General features: G+C 32.9%; 1 protein-coding gene across 7 annotated transcripts in view; it reads left to right on the top strand.

Annotated features, from left to right (window-relative positions):
* PHKB (phosphorylase kinase regulatory subunit beta) overlaps nucleotides 1-13,648 on the top strand; it is a 259,181-nt gene that overhangs the window by 163,745 nt on the left and 81,788 nt on the right. For all 7 annotated transcript variants that reach the window (XM_042920513.1, XM_042920506.1, XM_042920510.1 and 4 more), the window contains 4 exons: nucleotides 21-78; nucleotides 627-704; nucleotides 2,964-3,122; nucleotides 13,312-13,406. In XM_042920513.1, coding sequence (XP_042776447.1) covers nucleotides 21-78; nucleotides 627-704; nucleotides 2,964-3,122; nucleotides 13,312-13,406 — 390 coding nt within the window. The remainder of the gene's footprint in view (nucleotides 1-20; nucleotides 79-626; nucleotides 705-2,963; nucleotides 3,123-13,311; nucleotides 13,407-13,648) is intronic.

A 13,648-nucleotide genomic window follows, 5' to 3' on the forward strand; every position in this document is an offset into this window, starting at 1 on the left:
TATTTTGTGTTCTGTTTCAGCTCTTTGATGGCATTGAATGTGAATTTCCCATATTTTTCCTTTACATGATGATTGATGGTAAGTGAGCTTTTTTCCTGAAATTTAAGATATAGAATATAAGTGGTTTAAAGAAAAGCAGATGAAATATGACCCTTTCAGCTAGCAAAATAGACTATACCTCAGTGATGTTAACTGCTCTGTATTTTTATATGCTATTCTTCTGCTTTCTGAGTGAATATTAAATCATTTAAAGAATTAAAAAATATACTTTGGAGTTATTAAGAAATGATACAAATATATTTTCCTATTTGCAAAGAAAAATTTTTTATGAATAGTAATAATGAATGAATATTATAATCTGTGACATTGTGAATATCCATAACATTTATACTTAAAAATAGACAAATTTCAATTAAAATTCAATTTTCACTTCTAAATGCTAACATGACCTACTAAAATCAATTTCCTGGAATACTGTCATACATATTTGCATTACCTTTTTTCAATTTTATTTTTATCATTTACATACAAAATTACCAAAATAATCATAACTAGACTTTTTTTTAAGGTAAAATTTCTGTGGTGCTTATCCTCAGATGCTATTGGATTAATATTTTACATTTTAGGAGTTTTTAGAGGCAATCCCAAACAAGTAAAGGAATATCAGGATCTTTTGACTCCAGTACTTCATCAGACCACAGAAGGTATAGTTGGATTGTTTTTTAAGAAATTCTTCCTGCTGATATTTCCTTAATGTTCCTTTGTAATGCATTAAATGATGCCATTTTAAATAAAGCTATTTATATTAAAGTGAAAAAACGAATGGAGCCTTGAATGAATTATAAAGAATAATCTATTCATTGGTTAATGTAAGTTTGTCTTTATAAAAGGAGTTCATTGGGCAAGACAAGGACGGGGAGTAAATTTAGGTGGTTATGGCCATAATCGTTGCAAAATAGTTTGCCAGATGGGCAGTGGTTCTTATTCTGATTACCTACTATGAAAACTCCTTCACTCTGTGTAGTGTGACAATAATATAGAGTGACCGATTTTTTGTCCAGATCATCAGAAATGCTGTGTTCAGGTAAATGCAGCCCCTTCCAGAGGGCTACCTTAAGAGGCTCTGCCCTAGCCTAAAGGTACTACCATTTCCAAAAACATTCAGCCTCCTCTTTGGAGTTGTTTCTTTGATCTTTAGCATGTTATTTTAAATGTCTGCCTTGTGCTAATGCCTCATCCTTTGAGGATAGATTTACTATTTTAGAAATGGCTTAAAGACTCTTAGGAGTCTTTAGTTGGTTTTAGTTAAACACCAGTAGGGCCCATAGTCAGTATGACTAAAAAACTAATTCTCAAAGAATTCCAAAGAAGAAGCTCCAAATACTTCGGGGTTTGGAAGTATTAATAAAATAAGAATATGTACTAAATAAATAAATAAATAAATAATATATATGTGAACAACTTTGAAAACATATTTATCTGAAAATTAAAAAAATTATGTGTGGGTAAAAAGTGGGTGGTCTTATGGACATGGTGTACAAACTTGCAATTATAGCATTGGGCCCGTTCTTACCTCACACGAAGTTTGTGATATTCTTTACGGTTTTCCACAAGTACCTTAGAACAAAACCTTCACAGTATGTGCTCACCCTTGAAAATTCTTGTAATGTTAAAACAGTGAAATATTTGTGGATAAACATTGAATTCCAAATAAATATTAAATTTTAAAACCAGTTACTGGGGCGCCTGGGTGGCTCAGTCGGTTAAGCGTCCGACTTCGGCTCAGGTCATGATCTCTCAGTCCGGGAGTTCGAGCCCCGCATCGGGCTCTGTGCTGACAGCTCAGAGCCTGGAGCCTGTTTCAGATTCTGTGTCTCCCTCTCTCTCTCTCACCCTCCCCTGTTCATGCTCTGTCTCTCTCTGTCTCAAAAATAAATAAAACATTAAAAAATTAAAAATAAATAAATAAATAAATAAATAAAATAAAACCAGTTACTTATATCTTTATGCTACAAATAGTAATTTGTCCAATGTGAGATATAATGTAATGCATGTTATAATGAATATACTATTTGAAATCCCTTGAATCAGATTGTTAGTATTCAGTGGTAGATTATTGATGCATTGAGGTGGTAGTTCAGTGTACAGCAGTTCAGTCTTTATCATGTTCAGAGAGTGATTTTCAAACTATTCTTTGTGTATCATAGACCTTTTTACTGGTTTTAGATACAAATATAACTATTGATGGATGTATGAAGGAAGAAAATTTTAGAGAAATGTGTGCAATTTTATTAGGAAAATTAAGTGTACTGTGGGCTGATAGTGCAAAGTCTTCTGTAGCATTGTATTAGAATGTTATTGTTATTTTTTTTCCTTTTATGTCATCCACAAAGATTTTAGTCTTTGAATAATAAATTTTAGTTTCTATCAAGGAATGTTTTTAAATGGGTCGGTCAAGGAGAGAATGGATTTTTTTTTTCCCCTTCAATGATATTGAATGGTAGATAATGGACTTAATGTTTAAAATGAGGATTCCTTTGCTTTAAGCAATGGCTCAGGGTTATAATTCTTCATTTGGGATTACACAGTATCTCATTTGTAATGCTTCTACAGACTAATCCTATTAAAGATAGCTTCTATGGCTCTAAATGTTTGCCTACTGTATTTTTATCAATTCATTTAAAGGTGTTAAAATTAAATGTTGTTAAAGGAGATTATGTACACATTATTGGCTAAAGCATAACATATGCTGTCAAATTAGTGTTTTAAAATCAAGGAGCTTTATCCACATTTTTCACTGGCAATTTCTGAAAGCCAAAATTACCAATTTTCTATAGCTTATCAAATCTGTTACCTCCTTTACAACCTATTTCTCTGCTTTCTAATATTGCAATTTCTTGAAGGGAAAATTTGAGGAGGACACTGATTTTTATATTTCAAATATTTATTTTAAAACTCCACAGGTTATCCTGTCATACCAAAGTACTATTATGTGCCAGCAGATTTTGTAGAATTTGAGAAAAGAAACCCTGGTAGTCAAAAGCGATTTCCTAGCAACTGTGGCCGTGACGGAAAACTCTTTCTTTGGGGACAAGCCCTTTATATCATTGCAAAACTTCTGGGTAAGTGGAGAAGGTTGGGAAGATTTTTTCCCTTGTAATCAAGCTATTAGAAATAAGTATGTTTCAGGGCACCTGGGTGGTTCAGTTGGTTAAGCATCCAACTCTTGATTTTGGCTCAGGTCATGATCTCATAGTTTGTGAGATCGACCTCCATATTGGGCTACATAATAGTGCCTGCTTGAGATTTTTTTCTCCCTCTCTCTCTGCCCTTCCCCCCTCAAAATAAATAAATAAACATTTATTTTTATGTTTTTTTATGTTTTTATGTTTTATTTCCCATTTGTGGGAACTTTGAGTTACTTTTATATAATGTAAAAAAAATTCTGATTTTATGCTTGGTCATAGCTTTAGTAAACCACTTGCCAAAAGGAATTGGTTATCTCAAAGTTCTCTTCCTTCTCATAAATACACATTGACAATTTACTCAGTTAGCTTAGACCATTATTCATAGTTTTTTAAGAATTATTTTCCAGCTTATCCTAAAACTTCTGCTAAATATGAGTACTCTTTGGACACATTGAGATGAAGGCTAATTTAAAGAACACACACAAAAAAGCATTATTATGCATCTTCCTGCATCATTGCTTGCTAACATTTCGAATATTATTAGCATTCCCATCAAAAAGGCTATCATGTTAGAGTCAGAATTCCTTTATGGCAAATAAATTATGAAACAGGCTGATTGTAAATAGTATATATACCTGCACTAAAAGAACTGCTTAGTGTGTGAAGTAGTGTTATTGTCTTTATTGTTCCTAGTATTATTCTATAAATGCTAAATTTGTTTGTGTTGTAAGAGTAATCATCTTTGGTTTCTTTTTTTACATTCCATTAGGGAAGAGTATTTCAGATTTCCAATTCAAACTTTACACAAATGATATATAAGGAGCAGATAGAAGCTAACCAAAGAAGAGAAAATCAAGTTAATGCTGTTTTCAATTTGCTTGTTTCCTAACTATATATTCTGGGTCTCCATATATACTTAATGCTAATTTAAGAACCTGTAGAAAAATTTACTTCTTTAAGGGGACAACTTTTTGATAAGGAGTTGATATTATTTATACAGGTCTTGCTTTTCAATTTTTTCAAAAGAAAAAATATATATACATGAAATAGATTTCTTAAAATCAAGCCAAGTTGGCAAGGTTATCTCTGGTTAGAATGTTATTTCCATCTCACTAGCATGAATACAAAGAAGCCTTCTGGTGATACTCACAGCTAAATAAAACATGTTATAGTAGAGAAGTAGTTAACCTATCTAAGATAAAGAATTTTAATATCAGAATCATAAATTTCTATATACTACAGCTTGGAAATTACAGATGAGCGTGATGAAATTTTTCAGATTCTGAGGTTGAAAACTGGAACTTGGGGTATTGGATTTGAGATCTAAACGTTTATCGTCCTGATTTTTGCTCTATATCTGGTCTGGGATTGAGTGCTAGAAAGAATGCTATTTGAGAAAAGCCTGTAGATAAAATTGAGAAGGCTGATGAATTGGGAGTACAGAATTGACTATATTCTACATAAGCAAATTGGGCTTTTAAAAAGGAAAAGGTTGAAAGTAGTATCAATCAGTAAAAAAGCATTAGATCTTCCTTACTCTGAAATAAATGTATTGAATGTAGACAGATTTTGAGTGTAGATAGCATTTTCTTATGTTAAGACCAGTGTGAACAGAAATAGTTTAGGCCATGCCTTCTCATCTCTGTTTCATGACCAAAAGGAAGAAAAACTTCAAAGAAATAGTCAATTTCTCTTTTCCCTGCTGAGCTACTAAAAAGGCAGCAGAGAACATACAGAAGGTGTGTTGCAAACCCTGAGATCACATACTTTCTCTCCCACTGAAAAAAGGAGATGCTCCATGTTCATTATCACTCTGACCTAGCTGTGTGTCATCTGGTTAACAAACTCACTGGTTAAGAAGAATAATATCTCAGAAGATTCAGTCATGTAGTTGCTCTTAACTATTACATCCTTGCCTCAAGAACATCAAACTTCTATGGATGTTATTAAGACTCCAGTCACATTTACTTACAAAGTCTTATGTATTCATTAAATGAGGTTTGGTTAGATATCTGCTTGACAGCATTTTGTGGGCAGTTAATTGGAGTTACTTGAAAATAATAGAACAGTAAATCTTTGAAAATATTCTATAATATATGCCTTCCACTAATTCAGGCCAGTTTGTATCCAGTGAAATCTAATAAGAATATTTTGCTTTTGTGTGTGTGTGTGTGTGTGTGTGTGTATGAATATATATATATATATATACATATATATATATATATATACGTATATATATATATATATGTATATATATATGAAGAATGAATGAATGAATATATAATATATATATATGTGTGTGTATATAATGAATATATATACATATACATATATATATACATATATATATATATGTATATATATATGAAGAAAATGTTGTGATGCTAGTTGCTACTTCATCATTGATCTTTTCCATGATTTAGCTGGTATTTGTAGAGGACTACTGTATGTTAGTCACTGATATCTAGTAGCTCTATAGCAAGAATCAAATGTGACAACCTAGGAAATATTTCTGTCTCTCTGAGGGCAGCCTAATTACTCTGATATACTATTTCCTAATTACAGTGTTTGTAACTAAGGTAAGTCCACTTGCATTTGATTTCATTCATGGTATTTTTTTTTGTCCAATTGACATCAGATGTAAAAGCCACTGATTAAGTCTGGAAATCTAATGCTTTTTTAAAGTTAAAGTTAGTGATCAAGTGCCCCCTAGTGTGCATGAGGACATAAGAAAAGGAGGTCTTGATTTTCATTGGTCTCTTGACTTCAAATGCAGTTGGCTCCTTACTCAATATAGCACATGGTTTTGTTACTGATCAGTTAAAGATAAAACGAACAGATAAGAGTATACAGATATATTTCTACATTGTGGTTGCTAAGAGATTTCCCAGCTGTTACACTTCAGGAAACTTTAAGCAGTAAGACATGGATTTCTGAGCACTTTTGTTATCTTTTTCATGCTATCTGTGTGATTGCTAGTGCCCTAATGTGGGATTTCTGTGCAGCGTGCATTAAAAACATCTTCAGAGTACGTGTAATACAGTATTACTTTAATAGCTTCACCCAAGGAAATTTTCTTCCTGTAGCTTATTGTATAAATCTCTAGTTTTCTTAAAACTAAAATTTTTAGTTTAATTGCTACTAGAGCTAGAAAACTTGTATAAAAATTTATGATCCCACCCTTAAATATATTAGTAAAATTGAATGTAAAAGCAGTGATGCCTAGAGTCTGAGAAGACTACATATATACTGTCAGACTGTTTCCCAGAAATACTAATAATACTTGCCTTAAAATGTGTCTGATTCTGTTCTCTGCCCTTTACAAGTATTATCCTGACTATTATTACAAGTATTATTCCTAGCTTCTCTATGAGATGGATACTGTATGTCATAACTGAGGTTTAGAAGAGTTTAGCAACTCACCCAAGGTCACATAGCCCACAACTGGGACTTTACTGATTTACTTGCAGGATGATTGTGTCACCTGTAACCTTTATGGCACCAAATATGATCATTAAAAATAAAAACCTTGCTAACTTAATAAGATATTAATTTGTATACTGTTTTCATTTACATGCTTATTGTTAAAGACATATTTCTTAGTCATTTCTTGTCCTCTGTGAATTGTCCAGTTTGCTTTGCCCATTTAACCTTAATTTTATGGTCTTCACAGTCTGCATGAATGTTTTACGTATTAGGTATACTAATCCTCTCTGGTATTTTCCTGGGTTGTTTGCCAATTAACTTTGCACTGTTTCTTGATGAACGAAATTTGAAATCTTTATATAATTAGATCTATCATTGTTTTTCAATTTAATTCTGACCATGGAATTTAACATTTGATTTTAGGAAGTCTATCCCTGTTAGTTAATTGAGTTAAAAACATTGGTAATTTTGGATTTTTTTTGGTATAACATATGAGGTTGAGGATCTACATTTTCTTTTTCTCTCTAGCTTATTTGTTAATACATGTGTTACTAATATGTGTCACTGCAGCTGAGAATCAGTCTTTGAAGCACATAATTTTACCCCATAAATTATCTGCTGAGCCTATTTTAGTGTGTCCTATGTAATTTTTGTGTCATGATAAAAAAAATTACTTGCTCTGTTAAATTTCCTTTGAATTGTCATTTTATTAAAGAAACAAAAATTCTTCTTGATATTCTCTTTTTGCCCTTAATAATGATTGTTTGAAGTAAACCCAAGGTGTATTTCATAAAATTTCTGTGCATAAAAAATACAAATATTAATGAAGCTAATCTGTCTTATAAAGATTTAAAGATGGCTGTCCCTATTTATAGAAATGCTTGGTTATCTGTGAGGTTTCGTACTGTAATGAAATGTAGAAAGCCATTGCTCTTTTATCCTTGTTCTCTTATTTTCATTTTAAATATTCTGTAGTTGGTCAGGCACAAGTGCTTTCAGGCTTGTCCTTTTTCACCAAAAAGCCAGTGCCATAGAATCAGCACAGCGAGGAACTCTTGTTTTGCCTCCTGAATGATAAAAAGCAATGCAGTAAAAAAAATACGTCTATTCACCTGACCTTTGTAAGGAGTTAGTCACTTTTACCATTATGGAAATTAAAACAATGATTACAGCAATTATGTTTCTGAATTTGTTAATCCACCAATTTATTATTTTGTTTAATAAGTCTCTTAAGTGCCTACTATATGGAAGGTGCTGTGCTGGAAAGTGGGGTATATCCATGAATAAGAAGCAAACAACCTGTGGGGTTATAGATGAGCACATAGTGTAAATTGGAACATTAAGCTAGATACACGGGTACAGTACAAATAGAGAAATGAGAAAGGAATGCCAAGAAATAAGCTTTTTCAAGAGATGTTGTTAACTATTTGATTCATATCAATTTTAATAGATTAGCGTTTATGCTTTCCAAGGATATAATATTTCTTCATTTTTCTGTCATCATTTATAAATAACAAAATAATAAAGATAGAATTTCATTTTTGTAGAAACAGTGAAACATTAATTATGTAAAATGCTTGTTGGTAGTGGAGATTTTTTCACATCTCAATGATCAGACAAATGAAATAGGGAAATAATTTGGTGTTATTTAGAATATCACTGTACTAATCAACCCTGCATCATGAGCTCCACTGATATTAATAAATAGAAATTATATGTCGATATTTGCCATAATTAAGCCTATATTGGTTTGTTTTAAATTTTGCACAAGTATATTTTTTTTTCAGAGAGAGAGGAATGTTCTGTGATATGCTCCCTGATTTGAATAGGAAAAATATAACATATCAAGATCTAAATTATTTGTTTAATGTTTTCTCCTCCTGGTATCTTCTCCATCTGTGTTGTATACAGTGTCAGTGTTCTTACAGGGCAGGATTAGTATGGGCTAAGAACGTAGACCCCAGAGAGAGACAGCCTGTGTTTGAATCTAAGCTCTGTTCACTTACCTGCCATGTGCAAGTTGCTTAGCTGCTCAACGCCTCCATTTTGTCGTCTGTAAAATGATAAGGATGTTGTGATGGTTAATGATTAATTGATTAATTAATTACTCCAACAAGGCCAGGAACATAGGAAGCACTGTGTAAACGTTGCTGTGGTTGCTGTTGCAGAGGCGGCAGTGGCTGTGGTGGCTTCTGTGGCTGCTGCAATTGCTGTTCCTCCTTCTTTTTCTTGTCATGCTATTAGTAATATCACTTTTAATATTATTAAAAGCATCTTTCAGGAGTTACTAAAAACACCTTTGGTGATAACATTGAATATGTGCCCTAAAGTTACCCTAGAATAGAAAAACCTGTATAATGAGAAACATTACCACAGCTGCAAAGAAATTTACAAGCATTTTTGTGGTTGACTCTCTGCTCTGTTTTTCAGAATTATTCACTGACTAAAAGAAGTATCTAAAAAGCTATGGAAAATGAGGTGTATTTTTTGAATTAAATATTAAACATGGGTGAATTTAAACAAAACTCAACATGGTGTCATTTTTATGTAGTCAGTATAGAACTGAAGATCGAATATGAAGTAGCACATTTTCATAACTTGAGTGCAGCAAAAATAAAATGTTCTGATTCACTTTGGGAGAAGTTAAATTCTTTTTTTTATGTTATTATTCAATTAACTTTTACATGTCTGAGTGTAACTAAGATAACCTTACAGATTTGCAATTGCTGGGACAGAGTATGCCTGCTATAAATTTGCATAGATACTGTCAACTTATACTCCAATGAGGTTAGGCAGAATTTCATTTCAAGGTTTTGTTCCCACCACCCCTTCTCAGCATAGTCCTTTTCACATCCATGGAGAATCCCTGCTACACTGAGCCTCTGGTGCTGAATCTGAGGTGCATTACAACAGAAGATAGCAGAGAACCACTGACTCAGAGTACCTTCTCCACACCCTCCCCTTCCAAACTCTCTAAATTGCCTTCCTTATTATGTCCTTGGACTTTATCAAAAGTTGCCACAAGGAACTACCACATGAAAAGGGCTTCTGTGTTTACAGAACAATAGCAGTAGTAGACATTGTTTTCATGCTGGTTAGTGCCCTTTGAAAAATGCCCTGTCTCAGAAATGTTAGAATTTAGTATCAGGAAGCACTTTGTCTCCCCTTCGTGAACTGGTTTCCTTTCTTGAGAGAATGCGAATACATTCTTTTTAGAACAGCTTTATTTAGGTATAATTTACATACTATATCTTAACCTATTCAAGGTTTACAATTCAGTGGTTTTTTGATACATTCAGAGTTGTACAACTATCACCACAATCAATTTTGGAATATTTACATCACCCCTCAAAAAATGTCTTACCCACTCTCCACTTAACCCTAATCATTTCACCGTTTCCCCCAACACCGGACACTCACTAATGTACATTTTATCCTTGTGTATTTGCCTATTCTGGACATTTCATATACCTTGAATCGTATAATGTGTTGTTTTCAAGGTTCATTCATGTATCAACAGCTTAATTCTTTTTTCTGACCAAATAATCTTCCACTGTATGTATATACCACATTTGATTTATCTGTTCATCCGGTGGTGGACATTTGGATTATTTCCACTTTTTTTTTTTTTTTTGCTTTTATAATCATGCTGCTGTGAACTTTCATGTACAAGTTATTGTTTGACATGTTTTTCTTTCTCTTAGGTATATACCTAGGGGTAGAATTGCTGAGTCATATGGTAACTCTGTGTTTAACATTTTGAGCAATTTCAGACTGATTTCCAAAGTAACTGTCCCAATATGCATTCCATTCAGCAATGTGTGAGGGTTCCAATTTCCCTACATCCTTTCCAACCCTTGTTCTTGTTTCTTTTTTTGACAATAGCCATCCTAATGGGTATGAAGTGGTATCTCATTGTGATTTTGATAAGCATTTCCCAAATGACTAATGTTGAGCATCTTTTTACGTGCTTACTGGTAATTTATATACCTTTGGAGAAATGTCTATTCAGATACTGTGGCCATTTTTAAATTGTGTTGTCTTTTTATTATTGAATCATAAGAGTTTTTTTAATATATATATTCAAGACAGAAATCCCTTACAAGATACGCAGTTTGTAAATATTTTCTCCCATTCTGTGAGTTGTCATTTCACTTTTTTTGATGGTGTCTTTCGAGGTCCAAAAGGTTATAATTTGACAAAATTGAGTTTATCTCATTTTTTCTTTAGTCACTTACGTTTTGATTTTTAGTTTTGCCTAATCCAAAGTCACAAAAGTTTACTCTATTATTTTCTTCTAACAGTTTTATAATTTTAGTCTTATATTTAACTTTTGATCTATTTTGAGTTTTATAGATGATTTGATGAAGGAGTCCAACTTTATTCTTTTGTCTATAAATATCGAGTTGTCCCAGCACTATTTGTGAAAAAAACCTATTCTTTTCCCCCACTGAATTGTTTTGGCATGCTGTCAAAACTCAGTGGAACATAAATGTAAGGATTTATTTCTACACTTTCACTTCTACTCCATTAATCTATCTTTATACTAGTACCACATTATCCTTTTTGTAAAATTTAAAAAAATGTTTATTTGTTTATGGGGCATCTAGATGACTCAGTCAGTTAAACGTATGACTCCTGATTTCAGCTCAGGTCATGAGCCCAGGGTTGTGAGATTGAACCCCACGTTGGGCTATGTACTGAGTGTGGAACCTGCTTAAGATTCTCCCTCTCTCTCCCTCCCTCCCTCCCTCCCTCTCTCTCTCTCTCTCTCTCTCTCCCTCGCTCCCTCGGTCCCTTGCTCCCTCCCTTTGCCCCTCTCCCCCACTCATGCTCTCTCTCTCTCAAATCAAAATAATAATAATTTAAATGTTTATTTATTTATATTGAAAGAGAGAGAATCCCAAGTAGGCACTGTGCTGTCAATGCAGAGCCCAACACAGTCTCACCAGCCACAAGATCATGACCCGAGCTGAAATCAAGAGTCAGGTCACTGAGCCAACTGAGCCACCCAGGTGCCCCTAGTAGCACATTATCTTAGTTACTTTAGATTCTTCCTTTCAATCTGGATGACTATTATTATTTTTTTCTTGCCTGTCTTGACTTTTCTGGCTGTAACCTCCAATACACTGTTGAATAAAAGTGACAGGAGTTGACATCATTGTCTTATTCCTGATCTTTGGGGCAAAGCATTCAGTCTTACCTTTGAATATGATGTTAGCTATAGATTCCCTTTATCAGGTCAAGGAAGTTTCATTCTATCCTAGTTTGTTGAATGCTTTTTATCATGAAAGAATGTTGCATTTTGTCAAATGTATTTTCTGTGTCTACTGAGATGATTTTGTAGGGTTTTTTTTTTTTTTGGTTTTTTTTTTTTTTTTTTTTGTCCTTTATTCTGTTGATATTGTATTACTACAATAATTGATTTGGGGAAGTTAAGTTATCCTTGCACTTGTGGGATAAATCCCACTTCGTCATTGTGTGTAATCTTTTTTATATGTTAATGGATTTAGTTTGCTACTATTTTTTTTTTTTGTTGAAGATTTTTCTATCTATATTCAGAAGAGATTTGGATTTGTAATTTTCTTGTGGTGAATATAATTTTTTTATTAGGGTAATACTGGCCTCTTAGAATGAGTTGGGAAGTATTTCCCCTACTATTTTGGAAACGTTTGTGATAGATTGGTTTTACTTCTTCTTTAACTGTTTGGTAGAATTCACCAATGAAGCCATCAGGTCCTGGGCTTTTGCTTCTCACCACCCCACCCCCACCCCCTTCCCCCCCCCCCCCCGCCCCCTGCCCCAGAAGGTTTCAGTTACTTGTAAATCTGTTCATATTTCCTATTCTTTTTTGAGTTAGTCTTTTTGTAATGTGTATATTTCTAGGAATTTGTTCATATCCATCAGGGTTATCTAAATTATTGGCATACATTTGTTCATAGTATTCTCTTGTAATCCTTAAGGATATTCTTAATTTCCATTCCTGATTTAGTAATTTGAGTCTTTTTTCTTTTTTTCTTTGTCAGTCTAGCTAAAGGTTTGTCAGCTTTTGAGTTTTTCAGGAATCTACTTTTAGTTTTATTTATTATTCTCTTTTGTTTTTCTACATTCTATTTCATTAATTTCCACTCTAATCTTTATTATTTCCTTCCTTCTGCTTGCTTTTGATTTAGTTTTCTCAGTTTTATCCACTGTCTGAAGATGGAAAGATAGGTTGTGGATTTGAAATTTTTCTCCCTTGTTTAATATGGGCATTTACAGCTCCAGATTTTCTTCCTAGCATTGCTTTAGTTACATCCATAAATTTTGGTATATTTTGTCTTCATTTTCAATCATCTTATCAGAACATGTATTAGAAGTATCTTCTTATTTCCCATTTGTTTTCTTCTTTGACACATTAGTTATGGTGTGTTATTTAGTTTCCACATATTTGTGAATTTCTAAAACTTCTCCTGTTTATTGAATTCTAATTTCATTCTTTTGGGGTCAGAATCCTACTTTATAGAATTTTAATTCTTTAAATTTATTGAGGATTGTTCTATATGGCCTCATATATGGAAGATGTTCTATGTGCATCGAGGAGTATATACATTCTGGTCTTGTTGGATGAAGTGTCTATTAGGTCATTAGGTCTAGTTGGTTTATAAAGTGTGTAGATGCATTTTTGATAATGTCATTTCTCTTCTCTTTTTTTCAGCTGATAAATTAATCAGTCCTAAAGACATTGATCCTGTCCAGCGCTATATCCCACTACAGAATCAACGCAACGTGAGCATGAGGTTTTCCAATCAAGTAAAGATATTTTTTTCCTTAATTTAGACTCATCTAAAGACATTTAAAAGTTAATTTTAAAAGAAATTTTATTCTGAATGGGTTTTTATTGCTTTTTTTGAAGGCAAGGCTTTTCTCTCTTCTGGTTATTTAAGATTTACTTGTGGCAAAGGATTATTTGTTAATGAATAAATACGAGTCAAATGTGTCCAACAAGATGTCTTCCAGGCAAACACTTTCATCTTCACAGTGGTTGAGTTTAA

Source organism: Panthera leo, chromosome E2 (genome assembly GCF_018350215.1).
Source record: "Panthera leo isolate Ple1 chromosome E2, P.leo_Ple1_pat1.1, whole genome shotgun sequence".
NCBI lineage: Eukaryota > Metazoa > Chordata > Mammalia > Carnivora > Felidae > Panthera > Panthera leo.